General features: G+C 38.0%; 1 protein-coding gene across 1 annotated transcript in view; it reads right to left on the bottom strand.

The window, feature by feature from the left end:
• Positions 1-1,336: 1,336 nt before the first annotated feature.
• LENG8 (leukocyte receptor cluster member 8) overlaps positions 1,337-22,790 on the bottom strand; it is a 113,032-nt gene continuing 91,578 nt past the window's right edge. Inside the window, exons 14-15 of the mRNA XM_070944409.1 lie at positions 4,667-4,874; positions 1,337-2,518 (exon numbers count right to left, since the gene is read on the bottom strand). Of these exons, the coding sequence (XP_070800510.1) occupies positions 2,356-2,518; positions 4,667-4,874 (371 nt within the window). The 3' untranslated portion in view covers positions 1,337-2,355. The remainder of the gene's footprint in view (positions 2,519-4,666; positions 4,875-22,790) is intronic.

The raw sequence follows: 22,790 nt of genomic DNA, 5'->3' as shown, positions 1-22,790 counted from the left end.
AATATATTGTGATGATTTTGTTGTGTTGTACAGTGTTCCTCTTTACAATGGATATCTGGAATAAAATTTTAATGTTTTCAAAGAACTCTATTAAAAATGAAAAATGGGCGGGTCAGCTAAAGTATTCTACACAGAGTTAGTTAATATTTCAAAGGACAAATTCAACAGGGAAAAGGGAAACCTGAGTTGATATTGCCCAAGCAATAACAAAGAGTGTACAATTTTGTTATTTGGGGATGGAGACATGCCATGAATAAGGCAGACGGATTAATACATGAAGAAGACAAAAAAGGAGATATGGATGAATTAGAGAGAAATTAATTGTTTTGTTTAAAAGTATTTTAAGGTTCTAAATGTTAATTTATCATTCAACGCAGTTAAGTATAAATATAATACCCTGGATGCTGTTTAGGTTGTCTTAACTCACATTAGGCTTTTGAACATCTCTGTTCTGACAATATTATGCACATATTCAGATCTGCTCCTATACAAGAGTCAAGCCCCATAGCAGCTGGGGACTCTACAGGTCTTTAATCTCTACATTATGGAATTGAGACTATTTGTGCCAAAAAGTAAATCTCCCTTTGTCTGGAATAGCTGTTTTGAATGCAAATGGGAAAAAATGCATCTTGAGCCTGTGTCAAACGGCTACCATGGCCATGCCCACCCTGGCCCTCCGAGGTCAAACACAACCCTGATGTGGCCCTCAATGAAATTGAGTTTGAAACCCGTGCTTTAGAATATTAGATTGCACTGACAGAAAAGTTAGTTGCGCGTCACTGCTGCCCCTGACCTCTGCTAGGTTTTGAACACCACCACACTGAAGCAGATGGTGCTGTTTTAAAAAACGGACTTTAATGAAATGGGAGAAAACTCAGGTTTCTGAAAAGGAAAAAGGAATCTTTGAAAAATCCAGCCCAAGCCAAAATATCCCAAAATTACACATGTTCAAAAACAAAAAGAGGTGTTAGAGCAAAGGAGAACAGAGAGGAAGAAGGGATTATGAGAAGCTAAAGAGACTAAGAGTGGGGGAGAGGGTGGGAGAAAGAAAACAACAGAAAAAATTATTGGACAATCTTTCAAAACTTGAAAAACAAAATTGAAACAATGTGACAAGAGAAAAGTGAAAATGGGTGGTGCATTTTCAAGTTTACCTGTAAAGAACTGAGGACAGAGGGAGAAAAAATAAATTAAAAAAACTTAGCATGACAACTCCAGAACACAATAGAAGAGGAGATTGTGAAGATTGTTTGTTGATCTGATTTCACAGCTGCAAAACCGGGCCTTCACTGGATTTGCTTCATTTGTCGTGGCCACATCCTTGCAATGTTTTGTATAACAAAGAAGTCTCTCACATTCTTCTTTGCGTAGGAAAAAAGTCTTTGAACTGGTAGGAAATATGTGAAGACAGATTTTGCTTTGCTCTTTCCCCCTCGGGCTGTTTTTGTGTTTGACTGGAGAGGTGGTATCTCTCAAGCTGTTTCATAGCCAGACCGTAGCTCGGAAGAGGAAAAAACTGAGACAGTGTTAGTTTTTGAGGAGCATAATAAAGAACACAAAATGTGCACACAAAACTTGAATTTTTCATCTTTAGAGGGAACCATCTGTTAAATTCATCATTATAAAAGTAGAAAAACATGGATTTTTTTCTCTTAAGAAACAAAAAATTTGCCTAGTATTATTTACAACTGGTAGCTTCTGTACAAAACCATATTTCACATATATTCATATAGAGCCATATGCACTCATGTATTGGTGCCTTTTTCAGATCTGTCAAGTGGAATAAAACAGTGCCTGGTGAGACTTTTACCAAAAAATAATAATTAAAAATTAATTAAGAGGGATTGTTCTGTGGCTTAGGGGGAAAAACTTCTAGCTTCCTGAATCCTTATGACAATGAAGAGATGGTAACACACAAGGTGGCAATTTCCATCATCTCCCACAATTAATCCACAGATTTCCAACTTTTTATCTTGGCAATTTTGGACTATGGGGGAAGAGAGAGGGGGGCTCTAGCAACTCATGGATCTTGACATGAGAGGAAGGGGGGGAGGAACAGATGATTGTAAATGGTGCTAAACTATTCTTCCCTGAAACCTCCTTTTCCTGTTGCTGGCAAACCCCAAGACTCCTGCTCTTCTGCTTCTGGTGATCTCAGTTGCCATCTGATGTCCGTGGATCTTACCCTCTTCTATCCAAGTGCGTTGTGGACAGCGGGTGAAGTGGCAGCTTGCCCACAGCAGCCAACTGTATCTGATTTTATATATATACACACACAAACACAGACATATATCTCTCTATACATGTACATGTTAAAACAGGCTAGAACAGGGCAGTGGAGTTTTTTTCCTGCTTTCAGAAATTGGCCAGGACCGCCAAGCTCTGCTTGCAGTCAATCTTGGTGGCGTCGGGACTAGTGTACACAAGGGACAGAGCTGCAAGGAAAGCTTGGCACTCCTCCTCGCTCTCGAAGGCCAGCTCTGACACAACGTAGGAGATCGGAAGCACCGGGCGGAAACTGAGGGAAATAAAAAGAGAAACTGGTGAATGGGAAAGGACAGCACATGAGAAACTATGACAAGCAGCATCCTGCTGATGGCTGGCTCTTTACCTTTAGTTACCTTGGCAATAGGTGGAAATGAAGTCAACTCATCTTTCAAATTTTTCATTCCAGTATTTCAACTGACCTCAGAAGTTCAGCACTGAGGACATACCTACTGAAGGATGGTCCTGCATATAATATATGCTGCTTGTGGGCTTGCTACAGATATTGGTTGGTCACTGAGGGAAAAGTGCTGGACCAGACAGACTTCTGGTAGAGTTTAGGAGTTTCCTTGTGTTGAAAAGGGGAGAAATGGAACTACTCAAAGAGGCTTTGAGTATCACCATCGCCACCATCACAAAAATGACAAATATTGAGTTAAACTGCCTTCTACCTTTTAAGTGCTTCTGAAACATGGATCAAGGAAAAAAGAAAAAGTACTCCTTAGAACAACTCAAGATGAACAGATTGGGATGCTTGAGAATGGAAGCTGATATCTTTTTTTCATGCAATCTCTAGTAGAGATCATTTCCAAAAGATAGTTTGGTAAGATTCATTTTCTTAGTGTGTTTGCTGATCAGTAATAGTAGTATTACTACTGTAGGCTAGCGTACTACATCAGTGTGACGTGCTCTTTTTTTTGTAACTGATTAGCCAAACCAAAAGAAAATGCTGTAAGGGGTTAGTCATGACTCTTGCGCATCATTGGAGAGCAGGAGACTTGGGACTCAGAAAAAGGAAATGATGTCTCTTCACATCGATAAGGACAGCATTCTAAAAAATAAAGTTGTGCCTCCCATAGTAGAGAAATAACTCTATACCAGAATAACTTTCTATGGCATTCTTCTTAGTGACCAGAACTATTTTTTTGGAAAGAAGCAGGACAGAGAATGTTACATGTGTGCAGAAGCATACTACCTGAGCAACTAACACTTAAATTATTATTTAGAGCAAACTCAATTCTTCCTGCCTCCCTGGTCACTAACTATTCACTACCAGAGACAAGCATACAAAATAATAGATTTATCTTTTTATCATTCACCAAACATTTGCTCCTATGTCCTGGCCACTTCTTGCTCCCATACTAGAATTCCTTTCTACACTGAGGCTACCTTGATCCAACCACCGGTGTGTGTGTGTGTGTGTGTGTGTGTGTGTGTGTGTGTGTGTGTGTGTGTGTGTGATCTCTACAGCAGGGCCAAGCATCGGTACAGTACCTCACCTCGCTGTCTCCCTATTTTATCTGCCCAAAATGTGGGAAGGGAAAAGGCCAGAAAGGAGAGCTACAAATGGAGAGATTGCCTCCTAACTGAAGAGTGCGAGAGAACCAGGATGAATATTCAAAGCATAAGGACATCTATTGAGAATGCCTGTTTCTGGTAGACCGAGTCTGTCCTTTCAGGTATAAAATAAAAGATAAGAGCAAAACGTAAACCACGAAGGCAATCTGTGGTCTTCTCTGATTCTTCCCACAACCCCGTATTTTCAGTTTGGCTTTGCTTTGTCTAATGGCTTATTTTACTATTTGATTTATATCTCACCTTTATTTGTGAAATTCAAGCCAGCGTATGCAATGCTCTCGCCTCCTATTTTCCCCACAAGCACAATCCTGTGAGGGGACATGGGCTGAGAGACTTTCCAATCACCTGCCATGCCTAAAGAAGGACTAGAACTCACAATCTCCCAGGTTCTAGCTCAGCCCCTAAACCACTTATCGTCAGGTACCCAAAATAAAACTACAACCATGTCTCAAAGGAACATGACTTCTAGATCCACATTTCAGAGTCAAAGATTTCTGCAAAAGAATTTGTTTTCTATCTAAGCGAATCAAGAAAGTTCTAGTGAACCTGTCACCTGGTCAAGCGGGACAGCCAAGCCAGTTTACAATTAAACACCCTAAATGCTTGCCTTACTAGACTGCAATTACCATACTTACCTGCCATGGCCATAGACACCTTCCTTGAAGTTGCTGAAAAGAGTACCTCATTTGACGCACTTGTTACTACTGGATACTAATCTGCCCCTTTGCCAGACATTGCAACAAAGGTGGAGCGGGAGGGAAGTGTGCAGGTGTGAGGCATTCCCCTCCCATTTCAACCCGAGGACTGGTTCAGCTCCACATACGTTTTGATCATGGCTTTGAGGGCCGTTTTCCTCTCTCGTTCAGCAAACTTGTCAATGAGGTAGCCGGACATGCAAGGGGCCTGGTGGTACAGGCAGAAGAAACGGTGGTAATTGGAGAGGGCCCAGGCAGCTCGTAAGGCAAGAGCATGTGCCACACAAGGGTCCGTTTTCAACTCCTTTGTCAGGTATGCCAGCTCAGTCGTGATATCTGCAGGAGGGAGAAAGGCAAGTCACCCCAAAAGTCTCACAAAACAACCTGTTTCTCACTTACAGGTATTCCTCAACTTACGACCATTCATTTAACAACTATTCCAAGTTACGACAGCATTGGGGGGGAAAAGCAAATTACAACTAGTTCTTTGCACTTATGAATTGTCATAACATCCCTGTAGTCACATGCTCGCAACCAGGACACTTGGCAACTGGCTCACCCTTATGATGGTTGCAGCATTCCAGGGTCACATGATCACCATTTGCAACCTTCCCAGACAGCTTCCAACAAGAAAAGTCAATGGGGAAGCCAGCAGGGAAGGTTGCGAATTGAGATCATGTGATATCTTGCTTAAAAACTGAACTGATTAACAACAAAAGTTCCAGTTTCAAAGTCAATGACTTTGGAAGGACATGATTTACAATTGGGGTGGCACGAATTCCTATGGTATGAGAAAAATGAGATACATGGATATTTTCAGAGACATTATATAAGGAATGCACTCATGTTGGTGTGGGAGAAAACTAAAGAACAACACTATTTGAGGATACCAGTTTGGCTTTCAACAATGGAAGCATTGATTCACCCAAATATTATTAATATGGGAAATATTGTCAGATATAAAGATATTTTGAATGAAGAAGGGGAAGTTAAAACGAAAGAAGAAATGAGTGAGCAGGGATCGATATAACGTGGTATTCACAAGTACAGATACAGTCTAGATATGAGAAAGATGCTAAATTACAGGGTTTTTATAGAGAATTAACGGAGTTAGATAAAATCTAACAGAAGAAAGGTTAATAAAGAAACTGTATAGTTACTTACTGGGTATAAAATTGGAAGAGGAACAAGTAAAAGAGACAATGATAGCATGGGCGAAAAACTTTGGTTATACGATAGAACTAGATAAATGGCAGAAATTGTGGGACAGGAATTATAAATTAACGATGTCAACTGCATATAAAGAGAATTTGTATAAGATGTTTTACAGATAGCATCTTGCACTGGCGAGGTTGGCAAAGATGTTTAAAGATAAATCAGCTAAATGTTGGAAGTGCCACCAAATACCTGGATCTTACTATCATATGTGGTGGACATGTGGAGAAGCAAAGAACTATTGGACAAAAATTAAGATATGGTTGGAAGAGATGATACAACGACGTATCGAGTTGAAACCAGAAATATTTCTGCTAGGAATTTTACCTGAAATTTATAATAAAGAGAACCGCAGCTAGAATTGTATTTGCTCAACATTGGAAAAGTGAAGAGATTCCCATTGATGAGAAGTTGATTAGGAAAATATTAGATTAGGAGGGGTGTGGCTAGGGCCAGTGGCGATACAGCAAATTCTGGGGGCTCCTGGAAAATGCTGATATCTCAGCTGCTTTAAGGGATCCTCAGGATCATAGCTGTTCTGGAGGAACAGTGAAGAACGAAGGCACAGGCAGGCATGAACAGAGAAGCCGCAAATTCTCTGTAGTGTCTGCATCAGACCTCGACCTAGCAGTGTGGGAAGGCAGCCATTAGGAGCTGCCAAAAGCCAGGCGGTCACACGCAAGATAAAGGAAAAAGAAGAAGGCGATTATCTGGGTAAGATGGTGGTCTTGCAAACAAGATTCCTCTATATATTTAACTCCTGAACTTTTAAAACTATTTACTCAAGAAAATTGGCAAAGAGAGAGGGGAGGGAGTGGAAAAAGGCTACCTGCCCACTTCCGAAACAGTGGCAAAGAAGCGGAAGCCATTAATAAAAGCTAATTAACAAAAGCTGAAAAAGCAATTTAATAAACTGAAAGCAGATTGGTAAAAGAGGCATTTTTGGCTAAAGTACTGTAATTTGCAAATCAGAGTTTGGAGTTTTGAAGCTGGGGGTTTATTTTTTCTTTAAGACTATTTTGGATTGCAGAGGAAACTAAAGAGATAAATTGGACAAAGGAAAAGACAAGATGGGAGTGACCTTGGGATGTTTTGGAAACTGGCAAGAGGATTTTGATAAGAAGTGGTCTAGGGACTTTGTAATAGAAGGGGGAAGATATAGAAGAAAAAAAGAAGAAGGAAAGCTGTTTGTTGTTTCCTTTCATTTGATAGGGCTATGAATTCTGGATACATTTTTTTTCATCTTTTTATCGCCTGCTTGGATATTTTGGGCAAATACCTGAGTTTTGGACTAGTGAATTTTTATTTCTTTTTTTGCGCTGATCTGGTTCTATCTTCTTCCCCCCCCCCATCTTTTTAATTTTAATTTTTTTCTCTTCATTTTTGCCCTTTTGGGCTGTTTGATTGTTCTTGGCTTTTTGTATAGTTTATGGATTAAATCTACATGGAGTAGGGTATCAAGAACCTGAAGAATCTGATTGGGCATTTTGAATTTAAAGAAATTGAGTATTTGGATTATAAAACTGGGTAGTAAAATTTGAAAAATCTTTTTTCTCTTTTGCTTTTCTTTTTCCTTCTTTTTCTTTTGCCTTCTTTGGCTGTTTTGATTTTTCATTGTTTTTGGTGTTGTTTTTTCAGTTAGAGTCTACAGTCTACATTTTTTATCCTATATGGATTAAATCTATGTGGATTAAGGTAGCAAGAACCTGAAGAGTCTGAGTGGGCAGTTTGAATTTGAAGAAATTGAATATTTGGATTATAAACTGGGCAGTAAGATTTGAAAAAAACAACAACAACAAGATGAAGAAAACAACACAACATTCATCATCACCATCAATATCTGCAGCACATATTAGATTATTAGACCAAAAATATTTGATAAATTCAAGATTAGGTACACACTTTGTGGCATCAGCGCCAGAGAAGAAAAATGGGCTAGGCATATATGTAAGGAAAGGATTATCAGCTAATTTAATTGAGGCAGATGATCAAGGAAGATATATTACAATTGAATTATTAACACAGACTGGAAAAATGCTTTTAATTGGAATATATGCCCCTAATCAGCAACAAGACAAGTTTTATAAATTTTTACATACTAAAATAATACAATGGGATTATAAATCTTTTATATTAATGGGTGACTGGAATGGAGTAATAGACACGCAGAAAGATAAAAAAAGTTTATCAAAGATTTCAATACATGCAAAATTACCTAAATCTTTTTTTGATATGATGGAAGATATAGAACTGAGAGATATTTGGAGAGAACGCAACGTGGAGGAAAGAGACTTTACTTTTTTTTCTGATAGACATCAATCCTTCTCCAGGATTGATTTTATACTAACCACAAATGATTTTATTTCCAGGGTGAAGAAGACGAAGATATGTCCAAGAACTCTAACTGATCATAGTCCGGTTTGGGTGGAATTTGAACAGGAGAAGGGAGAAAGGAGGTCTTGGAGGTTAAATGAAAATTTATTTAGATATGAAGAAAATGTGAAAGAGCTTAAAAAACAAATGAAAGAATTTTTTGCTATTAATATGAACAAGGGTACCTCTATGGAAATGGTTTGGGATGCTAGTAAGGCTTATATGAGGGGTTCGTTAATACATATGAATAATAAACATAGACTAAAACAACAAAAGAAGCGGAAAGAGATAGAGGAAGAAATAAAAAAGAAAGAACAATTACTTATACTTAATCCAGGAGATAAGAAGGTCAAAGAAACAATAAATATATTACGAGGGCAATTTAATATGTTAATGGCTGATCAGGTGGCAACTAGTTTACAATATGCTAAACGTAATACATTTTGTAATGCCAATAAACCAGGTAGGTGGTTGGCCTACATGTTGAGGAGAAAACAGAAATCACGAGTCATTGGTAAGATAGAATTTAGAGGTAAGGAAGTTTACCAACAGAATATGATTAAAAAGGTTTTTCTAGAATTTTATACAAAGTTATATGCTAGTGACTCAATACAAGGTATAGATATAGATAGATACTTAAAGGAAGGGAATATTCCTGAATTAATGTTAGAACAGAGGGAAGGACTGAATCAACCAATAACTTCTGAGGAGATCATTGCTGCAATTAAGCAGTTAAAAACAGGGAAAGCTCCGGGAACAGATGGATTAACAGCTGTTTATTATAAGAATTTACAGCTTGAAATGGTAGAACCGCTTCGAGTTCTATTTTGTAAAATTCAATTAGGGGGAGGAGTTCCACCCTCTTGGAGAACAGCTTTTGTTTCACTGATCCCGAAGGAAGATCAAAATTGTACTAAACCTGAAAATTTTAGGCCAATTTCACTCTTGAACACTGATTATAAAGTTTTTGCTAAGATATTAGCGAATAGATTAATGCCAGTTATGCAACAAGTTATTCACAATGACCAATCAGGTTTTATAAAAGGGAGGCAAATGAAATATAATGTTAGACAAATTATAAATTTATTGGAATATTTGGAAAAAAACAACCAGGTCCCTGCAGCGTTCATATTTTTGGATGCAGAGAAAGCATTTGATCGATTGAATTGGCAATTTCTGTTTAAGATAATAGAAAAAATGCATTTTGGGGAGTATTTTATACACTCAATTAGAGCAATATATCAGGAACAAATAGCATAAATAATAGTTAATGGAGGTTTAACAGATGTTTTTAAAATTGAGAAAGGTACAAGGCAGGGTTGTCCTTTGTCGCCATTGTTGTTTATTTTAACTTTAGAAGTTTTGTTGAATAAATTACGTGACTCTGATAAAATAAAAGGAATTGTAATTAGACAGCAGGATTATAGATTAAGAGCGTTTGCAGATGACCTGGTTGTTACTTTATCTCAACCTATAGAAGTGGCTCCCTATATGTTGGACATAATAGGTCAATATGGTAAAGTATCTGGATTTAAAGTAAATCTACATAAGACAAAGATGATAATTAAAAATATGTCCATAACTCAAAGAGAAGACTTAGGGGGAATAACGGGGTTTGAAATAGTTAAAAAGGTTAAGTATCTAGGAGTATATATTGCAGCCTCAAACACGAAATTGTTTAAGAACAATTATGAAGTTCTTTGGCAAAAAGTACAGAAAGAAATGGAAAATTGGAAAAAGCTACAACTATCATTACTGGGAAGGATAGCAGCAATAAAAATGAATGTATTACCTAGGTTTTTATTTTTGTTTCAAATGATACCAGTGCTTAAGAAAGATGGAAATCTCATGGAATGGCAGAAAGGGGTTAATACTTTCATCTGGGGTGGGAAGAAACCAAGAGTGAAACTGAAAATTATACAGGATATATGTGAGAGAGGAGGTCTTAAAATGCCTAATTTAAGATTGTACTATGAAGCAGCTGCTTTATCACAAATTAGCGACTGGTTTAACTTAACTGAAGAAAGAATGTTAAACATAGAAGGTTATGATTTGTTATATGGATGGCATGCTTATCTGTTATATGAAAAAAAAGTGGATAAAGTGTTTAAGGCTCATATACTTAGAAATGCGTTGTTGAGGGTTTGGAAAAAGTATCAATATAATTTAAATTATAAGATACCCATATGGGCAAATCCCAGACATGCAATAGAAAATATAAGTATAGAGCAAAAAACAGAGGTGATTACTTATAAAGAGCTTCTTCTTTTGGAAAGGGGTAAGCTGCAACTGAAATCTTTAGATGAATTAAAAGAAGAAGGGATAATTTATACTTGGTTTCAGTACGGTCAGCTTCAAGCTAGATGGAGGGAAGATCAAAAAATTGGTCTTATGCAAAATGAGGAAAATCTGGTGAAACAGATTAGAGATCAAAGTCAGATGCATATTAAAAGGTTGTATAATGTTTTATTGGAAATAGATTCAGAAACGGAATTGGTTAAGGATTGTATGATAAAATGGGCACAAAACTTTCAGGAACCAGTGATGATGGAAACGTGGGAAAAGATTTGGGTCAGAAATGTTAAATTTATGCAAGCACAAAATTTGAGAGAGAATTTTTATAAAATGTTTTATAGATGGCACTTAGATCCTAAAAAATTATCATGTATGTACTCGAATTTGCAAGCTAAATGTTGGAGATGTGAATGTGATGATGCAACCTATTATCATATATGGTGGACCTGTAAGAAAATCAAGGCATTTTGGATAAAAATTTGGTGGGTGATGCAGAACATTTTGAAAAGAAGGTTGAAATTTACTCCTCAATTGTTTCTACTGGGTATAACGACGGATTGTACAGTATTAGAGACTAAATTGATTTTGAACTTAATATCAGCAGCTAGGCTGTTGGTAGCGCAATACTGGAAGAAGGACTCTTTGCCTACTATTGAAGAGTGGATACTGAAAGTAACGAACTTAGCAGAAATGGCAAAAATCTCAGCGTATTTGAAGGACTATACACAAGAAAGATACGTATCGGAATGGAGAAGATGGATTGATTATATTCAAAATAAGTATCAGACAAGAAAATATCAAATAGCTTATGAATGAACGTTAAGTATTAGAAGTATTATGTTATCTATAGTGGAGTTAAGGTTTCGGGGGGGAGTTAGTAGTTTGAGGATAGGTAGGTTAATTTAACTTATGATTGTTAACTGAAATACCTTGTATTTTGCTCTGGGAAGTCTGGGGGGAGGGTGGGATGAGGGGAGGGAAAGGGTGGGGGGAATATTGGGGGGAAAAATTCTTTTTTTTCTGTAAAACTTTTCAATAAAAAAAATATATCTGCAGCATCTGGTACTATTGGGCAAAAAACAACAGAACCCACACCACAGCAAGAGAAAATAAACATAGAATTAAAAAATATGCTACAGACTATTGGCCCCATAATTAAAAGCAATGACAAAAAAAATTAAGAACATTTAAAAAAAGTGTTAGGCCAGCCCGACTCGCTGAAAAAAGAAAGTTTTAAGGGCACGGCGGAAGGCACCGAGGTCTTGGATTCTCCTTATCTCTGGGGGCAGCTGGTTCCAGAGGGTAGGTGCCCCCACAGAGAAGGCCCTCCCCCTGGGGGGTCACCAGCCTACATTGGTTGGCTGATGGCACCCCAAGGAGGCCCTCTCTGTGGGAGCGCACAGGTCGATGGGAGGCCGCCGGTAGCAGCAGGCGGTCTCGAAGATATCTAGGTCCTATGCCATGGAGCGCTTTAAAGGTGATAACCAACACCTTGAAGCGCACCCGGAAGACCACCAGGAGCCAGTGCAGCTCACGCAGGTGTTGTATGGGAGCGCCATGCAGCTCCCGTAAGTACACACGCGGCCGCATTCTGGACCAGTTGGAGCCTCCGGGTGCCCTTCAAGGGGAGCCCCATGTAGAGAGCGTTGCAGTAGTCCAGGAGAGAGGTGACGAGGGCGTGAATGACTGTGCACAGGGAATCCCAATCAAGAAAGAGCCGCAACTGGCGGATCAGGCGAACCTGACAAAAAGTCCCTCTGGCTACAGCCGTCAGATGTTCCTCCAAGGACAGCTGCGTATCCAGGAGGACTCCCAGATTGCGCGCCCTCTCCGAGGGGGCCAAAGACTCACCCCCAATAATCAGGGATGGAGTCAACTGACTATATCAGGATGCCGGGAACCACAGCCACTCAGTCTTGGAAGGGTTGAGCTTGAGCCTGTTTCTCCCCATCCAGATCCGCACAGCCTCCAGGCACCGGGACATCACTTCAAGGGCATCGTTGGGGTGGCCTGGGGTGGAGATGTACAGCTGGGTGTCATCAGCGTACTGATGGTACTTCACCCCAAAGCCATGGATGATCTCACCCAGCGGCTTCACATAAATGTTGAACAGAAGGGGCGAGAGGACCGACCCCTGAGGCACTCCACATATGAGAGGCCTCAAGGTCGACCTCTGCCCCCCTGCCAACACAAACTGCGACCAGTCTGAGAGAAAGGAGGAGAACCACCGTAACACGGTGCCCCCATCCCCAACTCTTCCAACCGGTGCAGCATGATACCATGGTCGATGGTATCAAAAGCCGCTGAGAGGTCTAACAGGGCCAGAACGGAGGAGCAACCTCTGTCCCGAGCCCTCCAGAGATCATCTACCAACGCGACCAATGCCGTTTCCGTGCTGTGTCCGGGCCTGAAACCCGACTGGAATGGATCTAGATAAGACGTTTCCTCCAGGTACTGCGGAAACTGTCGTGCGACCACACTCTCAACAACCTTCGCCACAAAGCGAAGGTTGGAGACAGGACGATAGTTGGCTAATACTGCCAGATCCAGGGAAGGCTTCTTGAGGAGAGGCCTCACCACCGCCTCTTTCAAGGCTGTGGGGAAGTAACCCTCACTCAGCAAAGCGTTAATAATTCCCTGGAGCCAGCCTCGTGTAACCTCCCGGGAAGCCAGTACTAACCAGGAGGGACACGGGTCCAGTAAACATGTGGCTGCACTAAGTCTCTCCAGAATCCTGTCCACGTCATCAGGGTTCACAGAGTCAAACTCTTCCCAGATAACATTCTCAAGACTATTCCTCGTCACCCTGCCCGAATCTACCCAGTCAGAGTCCAAATCCCCCTGGATCTGAGCGATTTTGTCATGCAGATATTGTCCGAAATCCTCGGCCCTGCCTTCCAGGGGGTCCTCCCATGCTCCCGGATGAAGCAGCGAGCGGGTCACCCGAAACAGGGCGGCCGGACAATTCTCTGATGACGCAATAAGAGCGGAAAAGTAATTAAACTTTGCCGCTTTTATCGCCACTAGGTATCTAGGTATAGCCACCATAGCTATCACGTCGAGTAGCTCAGGCAGGGCCGTTGCCACGTGGCAGGGAGCCAGGTACGTAAGCAGCAAGCCATTCTGAACCCCATCTCACAAAGAGGGATTCACATCCGGCAATCTGTGGCACAGTGGTCTCCCTCGGACCAAGACCTTCTTTAATAATAACCGCCACCCCCCCGCCACTCCCCTGGGCCCTCGGCTGATGGAATACTCTGAAGCCTGGTGGGCACATCTCGACCAGAGGGACCCCTCCCTCCGGTCCCAACCAGGACTCCGTAATACCCTCCAGGTCCGCTCCCCCCTCCTGAATAAGATCGTGGATGAGGGAGGCCTTATTTACCACGGACCTGGCGTTGCACAGCATCAGCTGGAGGCCCAGGTCCTGAGTATCTGAGCCACCTAGTATCCGAGAGGAGCCTTGGGGACCAGGGCACGCAATTGCTCTCAAACAGTGAGTGCGCACCCCCGACACATGATATGGTCCCCTGCTCCTGCCATATCTGCCCCTCCCAACCACCGTGCTGATGGTACATCCCTCATTAGGATAGCCCTCCGTCCTCTCCCCAGTCCCTTGTCCTGCACCCTCCAAACCGTTACCCCGTGCTGGGCTCGACTCCGACCTTGGTGGATTACCCCCCCCATCCCCTTTGGTCGGCCTCCCAGTTCCCCTTAAAAGATTATTAAAAGCCCTAATTAAAAAACCCCTCAATCCCCGCTTTAAAACATGCCACCTCTCGGGGCTCCAAAGCCCGTCCTTAAGGTAGGCCTTCGATAAAGTGGAAGGCCATCGCCGCGAGAGGGGGGCATCTCGCAGCGCAAGCAGATCCGCTGAGGTATAAGCCATACAAGTGTGATGAGGTGGAAAAGGGGAACTCTGGGTGTCAGCGATAGTCATAGAGGCGAGAGATGGCAATATGGTTGGAGATGAGAAAGCTGCAGCCCCTTCACTCTCTCACAGTGGTGGGGCGTCCAGATCAAATAATTGCTTTGTTAAATAGTTAAAGAGATGATAGGGAAAAATGAACAACGATTGCAGCAAATGGAAGAAAAAGCAGAAGCAACGGAGAAAAAAGTTGAAGAGATGGACTATAGACTTACAATTACTGATAAAAATCAGGAAAAAACAATTATAACCCTGGAAATGGATAAAGCTGATTTTTATCTAAGATTACAAAACATTGAAGAAGAAAAGGGAGAAAATTTAGCAGAGAAAATTGCAGAGATACTAGCAGAAGCAATGGAAGAAAGTAAGGAAGGGATATTAAGTGGAATCGACGAGATATACAGAGTGCACACAAGATATGCGATGAGACATAATCTACCTAGAGAAATTCATGTCAGATTCACCAAGAAAACACTGAGAACAGAGATATTGCAATTGATGAGAAACACGACGATAAAGCATAAAGGGAGAGAAGTAGTGGCACTGAAACAAATTCCAAGAAGAGTGAGAGATTTGAGAAAAGAATATCAATTTCTCACAAAATGTTTGATAAAGAGAGGAATAAATTTTAGATGGTTGATTCCAGAAGGAATATTGGTGAACTGGGAAGAACAAAGATACAGACTAGATTCAGTAGAGAAAGCAGAGTTATTTTATAAACAATACATAGATGTCCAAGAAGAAGGAAGGTTGAGGAAAGAAAAAAGGGATGAACAACAGGAGGAGAAGAAAGAACAGCCAAGAGAGACAACGAAAGAACAAGAAGAGAGAGCGTTAAGAGAAGGAGCAAGGGCGAAAAAAGTTAAGGAACTAAGGGAGATAAGAATGACTAGATCAACAAAGCAAATAAATAAATAAGAAATGGAAAAAGAAATTAAAATAATATCATTGAATATAAATGGATTAAACTCGGCAATAAATAGAAGAAAAATATTCAATAAATTAGAGAAGTTAAAATTAGAAATTATATGTTTACAAGAAGTGCATATTAGAAAGCAACATAAAATTTTTTTGGAGCGAATAAAACTAGGGACGTTGTATACAACTTTGGCCGGTCAAAGCAAAAGAAGAGTAGCATTTTACATCAAACAGACAATCCAATCCAAACAAATATATGTGTCAGCGTTCCAGAAAACCCCCAACTCCCAGTAAAGACGCGGAAGCAGGCATTTTCCAAAGTTCTCTTTACTAGAATAGGTAAACTGGCACATCTGGGAAATCCCGAATCTGAAGAGCCCGGGCTTTCCTTCAGTAATTCAAAGCTCCCAAAACCATCCCTTTTCTCCCTAGTCGATCACATGCTCCAATCAACGTCCGTTCCACCTCGACCCAGCCCCTGACCACTCCTCCTCCAGATGCTGGATCACCCTGACCTTGACCGATAGGAAGAATGCTATTATGTCTACTAATTCCCCTCTCCTAAATCCCCCCTCCTACTTTCCCACACATGAGGAGGCGGCAGCATTGAAGCTTCCGGACTAATATCGCTTCCAAGGCTGACAATATGAGGATGAGGAAGGAAGAGTATTAATGGTAGAAATTGTAATGAACTATAAAAAAATATTACTTGTGGGTATATATGCTCCAAATGAAAATCAAGAAGAATTTTATGCAAAATTACACCGGAAAATATTAGAATATGAATATGAAGATATTTGCATAATTGGAGATTTTAATGCGATTGTTGATAATGAGTTAGATTATAAATCTACAAAAGTGAATAAAAAACCAAGAAAGACACTCCCGAAAACATTCTATACAATGGTAGATGAATTAAGTTTACAGGATGCTTGGAGGGAAAGAAATTTAAAGGAAAAACAATATGCATTCTACTCAAACAGGCATATGTCATGGTCAAGAATAGATATGGTGTGGATGTCCATAGACTTAATATCCAAGATAGACAAGATTGATATAGAAGCAAATATATGGGCAGACCACAATCCAATAATGATGACATGGAAAGGACATAGAAAAAGAATGAGATGGACTTTAAATCAAAGCCTATTAAATGAGAAAGATTTTACACAATATATGGAAAAAGAATTGACTTTTTTCTTCAAAGAAAATAGAAAAGAAGATGCATCACTGCAAAATGTATGGGACACTAGCAAAGCATATATAAGGGGTTTGGCAATGACATATGCAGGAAAAAAAACAAACAGGACAGACAAACTCAAAAGAAGTTGGAGCAGGAATATAAGAAGTTAGAGAAGGAATTGCAAAAAAATCCACAAGACAAAAAAACTAAAAACCTAATGGAATTGGGGAGACATAAATTGAATTTAACAGAAAATGAAGAATTGGCAAGGAAAATAAAAGCATCAAAGCAAAACTTTTTTGAAAATGCAAATAAACCAGGAAGGTGGCTGGCATACAAGATGAAGAAGGAAAAAGAAAGGAAACTGATAACTCAATTATTAGATCAAGGGGGAAAGATATGTTACCAAAATGAGGAAAAGAAAAAGATAATTGAGAAATATTATAAGAAATTATATCAACAAGAGCAGATACCAGAAGAAAAGACAGAACAATATTTGGAAAAGGTAATGATCCCTAAAATACCAGAACAATTTAAAAAAGCATTAAAAGAAAGAATAACAATGATGGCATTGATGGAGGGAATTAAAAGGCAGAAGAATGGAAAAACCCCAGGACCAGATGGACTACCACAGCAGAAATATATAAAAAGTTGCAAGATGTACTAAGTAATATATTGTTACAAGTATGTAATGATTTATTAATAGAAACCAAGGCACCAAACTCATGGATGGAGGCATATATAACTCTTATACCAAAAGAAGAAACAGATTTACAATAAATAAAGAATTATAGACCAATTTCACTATTAAATGCAGATTATAAAATATTTGCATCAATTATGGCAGAAAGATTGAAGAGGCTGTTAAATGAATTTATACACCCAGACCAAAATGGTTTTTTGCCTAAAAGACAAATTAGAGACAATATAAGAATGATTTTGGATACATTGGAATATTATGAGGCACATTCAGAGAAACAAATGGCATTGTTATTTTTAGATGCGCAGAAAGCATTTGATAATGTGAATTGGCAATTCATGATTTTACAATTACAAAAGATGGACTTTGGGGACAGATTTATCAATATGATTAAGACTATATATAAAGACCAAACGGCTAAAGTAATAATAAATGGTGAAATGACAGAGAAAGTAGATATAAGAAAAGGAACCAGACAAGGATGTCCATTATCTCCACTATTATTTATTCTGACCCTAGAAATTTTAAACAGAAAAATAAGACAAGACAAAGAAATAAAAGGGATGAGAATTAAAAAAGAAGAGTATAAGATACAAGCATTTGCGGATGATTTAGTATTCATTATGGAAGAACCAATAGAAACGGGTCCAAAGTTAATTGAGCAAATAGAGGAATATGGAAAAGTAGCTGGACTGAAAATAAATAAAGATAAAACAAAAATTATAGTTAAAAATATGAGAGAAAAACAAAAGAAGCAATTAATGGAGAAGTTAGATATTCAAATAGTGAAAAAAGTGAAATATCTGGGTATCCAATTAACCTCAAGATGTATTACAGTGAAGGAAGATAACTATTCTAAATTAAGAAATCAAATTGAAACAGATTTGGAAAAATGGAAAAATTTACAATTATCTTTAATGGGGAGAATAGCGTTAATCAAAATGAATGTATTGCCAAGATTGTTGTTTCTTTTTCAAACAATTCCGATCAAGTTGGAAAAAAAATACTTTGAAAGTTTGAATAAAATGATGTGGAAATATGTATGGCAAGGGGAAAAAGCGAGAATTAACCTTAAATTGCTTCAAGACTCCAGGTTTAGAGGAGGATTTGGTCTACCAAATTGGGAATTGTATCATCAAGCGGCAAGGTTAACTTGGATTAAAGAATGGATCTTATTGAGAAATACAAGACTATTGACTTTGGAAGGACATGACCTACAACTAGGATGGCATGCTTTCTTATGGTATGGAAAAAATCGGATTCACGGATATTTCCAGAGACATTCTGTAAGGAATGGCTTGTTGGTAGTATGGGAAAGAGTGAAAGAAAAACATTATATGGAAGTACCAATGTGGCTTTCAACAATAGAAGCGTTGACACATCCAAATATGATTAACATGGACAAGATTGTAAGATATAAAGACATTTTAACAGAGAAGGGAGAATTAAAACAGAAAAAAGACTTAGAAAAACAAGGGATTGAGACTGACTGGTATACATGGCTGCAGATACAATCAAGATATGATAAAGACTTGAAACAATATGGTTTTAATTTGGGGGAATCAGAGTTGGATCAGATAATGATTGGAAAGGATGAAAAAATGATTAAAAGACTGTATAATTATTTGTTTTAAATTAGATTGGAAGATGAAGAGGTAAAAGAGACAATGATAACATGGGCGAAAAATTTTGGATATGTAATAGAATTAAAGAAATGGCAACAACTATGGGAAAGGAATTATAAATTGACAATGGCAACTGCATATAAAGAAAATCTATATAAAATTTTTTATAGGTGGCATATGCCACCAGAAAGATTAGCAAAGATGTTTAAGGATAAATCAGCCAAATGTTGGAAATATTTGCATTTGCCGGGATCATACTATCATATGTGGTGGTCATGTTTAGAAGCAAAAAATTATTGGTCTAGAATACAGAAATGGTTAGAAGAAATATTACATAAATCTATAGAATTAAAAGCAGAGGTTTTTTTATTGGGTATTCTCCCAGAGAGATATAGTAAAGAAGATGTGTATTTAACTATACATATAATAACAGCAGCAAGAATTGTGTTTGCACAAAATTGGAAGACAGAAAAAATTCCGTCAGAAGGTGAAGTAATAAAAAAGATTTTAGACTGTGCGGAAATGAATAGATTAACTCTAAGAATAAGAGATAAAGAGGAATCAGTGTATTTCAAGACATGGGGAAGATTTTATATATGGTTAGAAAAGAAATATGAAGATAAGAGGATAGATAAATGATTTAGATAATAGAAAGTTAAACGAGAGAGAGGATAAAAAAGAAATAGAAACCCAGATGACACCAGAGTAAATGAAAAAGGGGGATGGGAGGGGGGAAAAGAAAGAAGATAATAAGAATAAGTGTACAATTATGATGATAATACTGATAGAATAAATCTGAAAAGAAATTGAAAGAAAGTATATACTATTAGAATGCAAAATTACCTAAATCTTTTTTTGATATGATGGAAGATATAGAACTGAGAGATATTTGGAGAGAACGTAACCTGGAGGAAAAAGATTTTACTTTTTTTTTCTGATAGACATCAATCCTTCTCCAGGATTGATTTTATATTAACCACAAATGATTTTATTTCCAGGGTGAAGAAGACGAAGATATGTCCAAGAACTTTAACTGATCATAGTCCGGTTTGGGTGGAATTTGAACAGGAGAGGGGAGAAAGGAGGTCTTGGAGGTTAAATGAAAACTTATTTAGATATGAAGAAAATGTAAAAGAGCTTAAAAAACAAATGAAATAATTTTTTGTTATTAATATGAATAAGGGTACTCCTATGGAAATGGTCTGGGATGCTAGCAAGGCTTATATCAGGGGTATCTTAATACATATGAACAATAAATATAGACTAAAACAAGAAAAGAAGCGTAAAGAGATAGAGGAAGAAATAAAAAAGAAAGAACAATTACTTATATCTAATCCAGGAGATAAGAAAGTAAAAGAAACAATAAATATACTACGAGGGCAATTTAATATGTTAATGGCTGATCAGGTGGCAACTAGTTTACAATATGCTAAACATAATACATTTTCTAATTCCAATAAATTAGGTAGGTGGTTGGCCTACATGTTGAGGAAAAAACAGAAATCACGAGTCATTAGTAAGATAGAATATAGAGGTAAGGAAGTTTACCAACAGAATATGATTAAAAAGGCTTTTTTGGAATTTTATACAAAGTTATATGCTAGTGACTCAATACAAGGTATAGACATAGATAGATATTTAAAGGAAGGGAATATTTTGGAATTAACGTTGGAACAGAGGGAAGGATTGAATCAACCAATAACTTCTGAGGAGATTGTTGCGGCAATTAAGCAGTTAAAAACAGGGAAAGCTCCAGGAACAGATGGATTAACAGCTGTTTATTATAAGAATTTACAGCTTGAAATGGTAGAGCCGCTTAGAGCTCTATTTTGTAAAATTCAATTGGGGGAGGGGTTCCACCCTCTTGGAGAACAGCTTTTGTTTCACTGATTCCGAAGGAAGATCAAAACTGTATCAAACCCGAAAACTTTAGGCCAATTTCACTTTTGAACACGGATTATAAAATTTTTGCTAAGATATTAGCGAATAGATTAATGCCAGTTATGCAACAAGTTATTCACAATGACCAATCAGGTTTTATAAAAGGGAGGCAGATGAAATATAATGTTAGACAAATTATAAACTTATTGGAATATTTGGAAAAAAATAACCAGGTCCCTGCAGCGTTCATATTTTTGGATGCAGAGAAAGCATTTGATCAATTGAACTGGCAATTCCTGTTTAAAATAATAGAAAAAATGCATTTTGGGGAGTATTTCATACATTCAATTAGAGCAATATATCAGGAACAAACAGCACAAATAATAATTAATGGAGGTTTAACAGATGTGTTTAAAATTGAGAAAGGTACGAGGCAGGGCTGTCCCTTGTCGCCATTGTTGTTTATTTTAACTTTAGAAGTTTTATTGAATAAGTTACGTGATTCTGATAAAATAAAAGGAATTGTAATTAGACAGCAGGATTATAGACTAAGAGCGTTTGCAGATGACCTGGTTCTTACTTTATCTCAACCTATAGAAACGGCTCCCTATATGTTGGACATAATAGGTCAATATGGCAAAGTATCTGGATTTAAAGTAAATCTTCACAAGACAAAGATGATAACTAAAAATATGTCCATAACTCAAAGAGAAGATTTGGGGAGAATAACGGGGTTTGGAGTAGTTAAAAAGGTTAAGTATCTAGGAGTATATATTGCAGCCTCAAACACGAAATTGTTTAAAAATAATTATGAAATTCTTTGGCAAAGTACAGAAAGAAATGGAAAATTGGAAAAAGTTACAATTATCACTACTGGGAAGGATAGCAGCAATAAAAATGAATGTATTACCTAGGTTTTTATTTTTGTTCCAAATGATACCAGTGCTTAAAAAAGATGGAAATCTCATGGAATGGCAGAAAGGGGTTAATACTTTCATTTGGGCTGGGAAGAAACCAAGAGTGAAACTGAAAATTATACAGGATATACGTGAGAGAGGAGGTCTTAAAATGCCTAATTTAAGATTGTATTATGAAGCAGTAGCTTTATCGCAAATCAGTGATTGGTTTAACTTAACTGAAGAAAGAATGTTAAACATAGAAGGTTATGATTTGTTATATAGATGGCATGCTTATTTGTTATATGAAAAAAAAGTGGATAAAGTGTTTAAGGGTCATATACTTAGAAATGCGTTGTTGAGGGTTTGGAAAAAGTATCAATATAATTTAAATTATAAGATACCCATATGGGCAAATCCCAGACATGCAATAGAAAATATAAGTATAGAGCAAAAAACAGAAGTGATTACTTATAAAGAGCTTCTTCTTTTGGAAAGGGGTAAATTGCAACTGAAATCCCTAGATGAAGTAAAAGAAGAAGGGATAATTTATACTTGGTTTCAGTATGGTCAGCTTTAAGCTAGATGGAGGGAGGATCAAAAAGTTGGTGTTATGCAAAATGAGGAAAATCTGGTGAAACAGATTAGAGATCAAAGTCAGATGCATATTAAAAGGTTGTATAATGTTTTATTGGAAATAGATTCAGAAACGGAATTGGTTAAGGATTGTATGATAAAATGGGCACAAAACTTTCAGGAACCAGTGATGATGGAAACGTGGGAAAAGATTTGGGTCAGAAATGTTAAATTTACGCAAGCACAAAATTTGAGAGAGCATTTTTATAAAATGTTTTATAGATGGCACTTAGATCCTAAAAAATTATCATGTATGTACTCGAATTTGCAAGCTAAATGTTGGAGATGTGAATGTAATGATGCAACCTATTATCATATATGGTGGACCTGTAAGAAAATTAAGGCATTTTGGATAAAAATTTGGTGGGTGATGCAGAACATTTTGAAAAGAAGGTTGAAATTTACTCCTCAATTGTTTCTATTGGGTATAACTACGGACTGTACAGTATCAGAGACTAAACTGATTTTGAACTTAATATCAGCAGCTAGGCTGTTGGTAGCTCAATATTGGAAGAAGGACTCTTTGCCTACTATTGAAGAGTGGATATTGAAAGTAACAAACCTAGCAGAAATGGCGAAAATCTCAGCGTACTTGAAGGACC

This window comes from Pituophis catenifer, unplaced genomic scaffold (genome assembly GCF_029215685.1).
Source record: "Pituophis catenifer annectens isolate HBS135680 unplaced genomic scaffold, rPitCat1.0.hap2 SCAF_5, whole genome shotgun sequence".
NCBI classification, from domain to species: Eukaryota; Metazoa; Chordata; class Lepidosauria; order Squamata; family Colubridae; genus Pituophis; species Pituophis catenifer.
Note: the sequence above shows the minus strand (reverse complement) of the source record. Positions and strands in the feature narration are given on the sequence as shown.